At 46.8% G+C, this 4,715-nt stretch overlaps 1 protein-coding gene across 1 annotated transcript; it reads right to left on the bottom strand.

Annotated features, from left to right (window-relative positions):
* Positions 1 to 3,271: 3,271 nt before the first annotated feature.
* On the bottom strand, positions 3,272 to 4,503 carry LOC130461409 (uncharacterized). The gene is made up of 2 exons (XM_056829502.1): positions 3,682 to 4,503; positions 3,272 to 3,625 (listed from the first exon to the last, which is right to left on the bottom strand). The coding sequence occupies exons 1-2, from the start codon at positions 4,501 to 4,503 to the stop codon at positions 3,272 to 3,274; spliced, it is 1,176 nt and encodes a 391-aa protein (XP_056685480.1).
* Positions 4,504 to 4,715: the final 212 nt, after the last annotated feature.

The following is a 4,715-nucleotide window of genomic DNA, read 5'->3' as shown; positions in this document are numbered from 1 at the left end:
GGTTGGGATAAGATACAGGGGAAATATGATTCTATCTTGGCCAATGAGCGAGAGGATCTCAGGGCTCAGTTGGTTTCTCAGGGCGAGGTTGATAAGGGTGAGGCCGGTTCGTCTGACTCCGATTCTGCTAGTACTTCAGGCTCTGATTCGAGCAACAGTGGTGATGATGATGTTGGTAGCCATGTTGATGTCATTGACCCTTAGGCAGATGATTATGCTTTCCTTATGTCGCTTTTGTAGCTTTCTTTCTGTACTTAGTATGATGTAATCTTTGAATATTTGGACCTTCGTAGAGGAACATTGTCAAGAAACTAAATCTAAGTACTTTTCGAGATTTTGGCTCAAAACTTTCTTTCGTTCTCAACGTAGCCTTACACTTTATTTATTACAATGATGAAATTATTTATCACTTGGCGACAATGCCCCCTATTATGCCTCTACTTACATCATTGCTATTTAAATATATATACCATACACTTTAGACGTAGAATTTTTTGAGGTTATCGGCATTCCATGGTCGAGGAAGGTGCTTGCCTTTGGTGTCGACGAGGTTGTAGGTGCCTGGTCGAATAACTTTTGCAATCTTGTAAGGGCCTTCCCAGTTAGGTCCCATCCTTTCGAGGGTGCTTCTTCGGCCAGTTGCCTCGATTTTCCTTAGTACCCAATCTCCTTCGTGCAATGGCCGAGGACAAACTCTTTTGTTGAAGTACCGAGCATTCTTCTGCTTATAGGCAATGGACTTGAGCAGAGTGTTTCCTCTTGTTTCGGGGAGCAAGTCGAGATTAACCTTTTTTCGGCTTCATTTTTCTCGTAATCATAGTAGGTGAATCGGGGTGAGGGAATACCGACTTCGACGGGAAGGACGGCGTCGCTTCCATAGACAAGTGAAGAAGGAGTTTGCCCAATAGATTCTTTGACAGTGGTTCGAGCCGACCACAAGACACCGGGTAGGTCGTCGATCCAAGAGCCACTAGACCCCTCAATGATTGTCTTGAGTCTGTTCAAGATAATCTTGTTAGAAGATTCATCCTGGCCATTGCTTTGGGGCCTTGAAACCGACGTGAATCGAGTCTGTATTCCGAAGCGATCACAGTATCCCTTGGTGGCTTTGCTGTCAAACTGTCGACCATTGTCTGATATGAGTGTTCGAGGGAATCCAAATCTCGTGATGATATTCCTCCAGATGAATTTTTGAACTTGCTTATCACTTATCTTTGCCAAAGGTTCCGCCTCGATCCATTTGGTGAAGTAGTCGACAGCCACAATTAAGAATTTTCTCTAACCGGAGGCAACCGGGAATGGTCCGAGGATGTCTAACCCCCATCTGTCGAAGGGTAACACAGCTTAAACAGTTGTTAGGTTGTTGGCTGGCATCCGAGTAAGGTTAGCGTACTCTTGACATCGACTACATTTCTTAACCAAGTCTGTCGCATCCTTTTTTAGAGTTGGCCAATAAAAACCTGATCGGAGCTCTTTTCCTGCAATGGTTCTTGCACCTTGGTGGCTTCCGCACGCCCCTTGATGTATTTCCCGGAGTATGTAATTTCCTTCCTATGGGGTGACACATTTGAGCAAGGGGTGGGTGTATGAAATCTGGCAGAGAGTCTCATTGTGCCAGAGGAACCAATCTGCTTGTTTCTTAATCAATGCCGCCTCTTTTTCATTGTCGGGGAGCACACCGTCTCTTTTGTACTTTATGATCTTTTCCATCCAGTTCGGACCTCTGTCTAAGTTCATGAGTGCCTCGACATTAATGTTTGGCTCTTGGAGCACCTCCCAAATGATCGTCCTAGGCTCCACCCCCTCTGCAGAAATTGCTAGCCTTGAAAGGGCGTCAGCTTGCTGGTTTTCAGACCGCGGAATATGTTGGATGGTGAAATTTTGTAATTGGTCGATGACTTTCCTTGCCTTTATCAGGTACATTTTCATGCTGTCTTCTTTATCCTCAAAATCACCTTGAATTTGTCCGACAATGAGTTATGAGTCAGACTTGGCATGTATGGAGACGGCCCCCGCGGCTTGACACATTTGAATTCCGAGGATGAGTGCCTCATATTCCGATTCATTATTGGAGGCTAGGAATGAGAACTTAACAGCATATTCGAGCCGATCACCGTTGGGTGTTTTGATCAGTATGCCTGCCCCACATCCTGTTTCCGTAGCCGACCCATCAACATAGAGTTCCCACGACTTTTGGTTCGTCGTATCTCTTTCGGGTGGCCGATTAGTGCATTCGACTATGAAGTCAGCGAGGGCTTGTGCCTTGATAGCTCTCCTTGGCTCGTATTCCAACCAAAATCCGAGAGCTGGTTTGCCCATTCGGTCATGCGGTTCGAGTGATTTCGACTCTCTATCACCTTTCTCAAGGGCTGGCTTGTCAAGAACTTGATCTGATGTGCCTGAAAGTATGGTTTAAGTTTTCGACTGGTCATCACTAGAGCATATACCATCTTCTCAATGAGTGGATACTTGGCTTCTGCTCCTCGGAATGCATGGCTGATGAAGTACACTGGGTGTTGTTGCTTTTCTCTTTCGGCGACAAGGACCGCCCAGGTATAAGTATAAATTTTCTCCTGCCAATGTGAAGAGACCAACTTGGGAATGGTCGAGAGGTGCGCCTTTAATTGTTGGAAGGAGACTTCGGCTTCGGCGTTCCAATTGAACCCTATTCCTTTCAGTACTTTGAAGAAAGCAAGACTTTTATCAGCTGATCTGGACAAGAACCCGCCGAGGGCTGCGATGCATCCAGTGAGTCTTTGGACTTCCTTGACTGAACGGGGGGTTTCATGTCGGGGAGCGCCTGTATATTGTCAGGGTTGGCTTCGATTCCCCTTTCGTCCACAAGGAATCCGAGGCACTTCCCACCCTTGACCCCAAACACGCACTTCTTTGGATTGAGCTTCATGTTGTGCAGGTGTAGGCCCTTGAGTGTTTCTTCGAGGTCAGAAGAATGTTCTTTAGGGAGTTTGCTTTTAACGATCATGTCATCGACGTACACTTCGATGTTCCTTCCCAATCTGTTCCCCAAAATTTTTGTTAACTAGCCTCTGGTATGTTCCCCCTGCATTTTTTAGCCCAAAGGGCATCACTTTGTAGCAATATACTCCTTGGCTGGTGATGAAAGCCATATGAGCTTGATCTTTTTCGGACATGGGAATCTGATGGTAGCCTGCATTGGCATCCATGAAGCTGAACAGGCTGTGTCCAGTCGTAGAGTCAACGAGCCTGTCGATTTTTGGCAGAGGATAGTCATCTTTGGGGCAAGCTTTATTTAAATCTGATGATCTTGTTCAGTAGAGGCCTCCCCTTTTCCTTTTTCTCCGATACGGACGGGAAGTTTGATCATGCCGACAGGGTATACTGATTGACCACTGAATCCTACGTGGGGCTGGCTGATGTCGATGAGGTCACTTTTCTTGTAACGTAGCCTCTCGAGGTATTCAAGAGTCAGGATGTCAGCCGAGCTTCCACTATCGATCAACACTCTTTTTACTATTCGGTTGGCTACCTTGATCTCGATGACTAGGGGATCATCATGCGGGGCATGAACAGTTTGAGAGGGATCCTCTTGGAACGTTATTGTTGGACACTTGAGATCTGATGGAGGTGCTTCGACATTGAGGACCTGATGGGTTAGTGCGTGCAAGTGTCTTTTTCTGATCCGAGACCCCCAGCTATCACCCCAACATATCCCTCGGTATGATCACTATGGACATCTGATCCCTTGTTATCTTCCTTCTTGCCAGAGGATGAACCCTTCAAATATTTGTTCAACTTCCCTTCGTCAGCGAGTCTGTCCAAGGCCCTCTTCAATTCTCGACAGTCCTTGGTGGTGTGTCCGCACTCTTTGGGGAACTCACACCAAAGACTCTTATCTCTTTTAGATGCGGGGGTCCTGATAGGGGTTGGATTCGGTAGCACTGACTTTTCCTTGATGTCAAGGTATATCTCCCTCCTGTTACTGTTATACCGAGTGTCGTTTCCATTTTCAGTTTCTCTGGGTTTCTTCTCTTTTTCCCGTCCAACGACGTCTTTTTTCCTCTTAAGGTCAGTTTTGACCGACGGATTGCAGATCTCCGCGGATTGAATGTATCTATGTGCCCGGACAATTTCTTGGGGTAGGGTAGATATTTGCTCGCCGGCCAAGACCCAACGAAATCGGCTTCCTTCCTTTAGCCCGGTCATGAGTGCGGTGAAGGCAACAGAATCTTGCAAGTTTGGTATGTTCAAGGACTCGTCATTGAATCTCTTGATGTATTCCTTGAGGCTTTCATTGGGTTGTTGTTGGACGGACATGAGATGCATGTTGGTCTTCTTGTATACCTGTCCGGCAATGAATTGTGATTTGAATAGAGCTTCGAGCACTGAGAATCTCGTGATGACACCGGCCGATAACCCAGAGAATAATGAGAGAGCCATCCCTTTGAGAGTGGCAGGGAAGAATCTACACCATGCCGCTTCATCTCCTGTTTGGACAGTCATTTGGGCCTTGTAGGCATCCATGTGATCATTCGGGTCAGAGGTCCCGTCATATGGGTCGATAGAGGGCACCTTGACTTTGTTCGGGGTTGGTGCTTCAATGATCTGTCTGCTAAAAGGACTTAGGAAGCTGAGGTTGCCGAGCTGCACCTCATCTCAAGGGAGGGTTGGTTCCCGTCTCCCAGTCCGAGGAGGTTCTCTCTCTGCTTGGGTGTGTCCATCCGCCCTTCTTCTAA

Source organism: Spinacia oleracea, chromosome 5 (assembly GCF_020520425.1).
Source record: "Spinacia oleracea cultivar Varoflay chromosome 5, BTI_SOV_V1, whole genome shotgun sequence".
Lineage (NCBI taxonomy): Eukaryota > Viridiplantae > Streptophyta > Magnoliopsida > Caryophyllales > Amaranthaceae > Spinacia > Spinacia oleracea.
The sequence above is the reverse complement of the archived record's forward strand: the minus strand, read 5'-3'. Positions and strand labels throughout refer to the sequence as shown.

Bases quoted from the DNA above. Each gene is read 5' to 3' on its own strand.
- LOC130461409 (XM_056829502.1), bottom strand. From the start codon at position 4,503: ATGGATGCCTACAAGGCCCAAATGACTGTCCAAACAGGAGATGAAGCG. The intron at 3,626-3,681 runs GTGATAGCTGGG...CTAACCCATCAG, and splicing joins ATACCGAGGGATATGTTGGG to GTCCTCAATGTCGAAGCACC.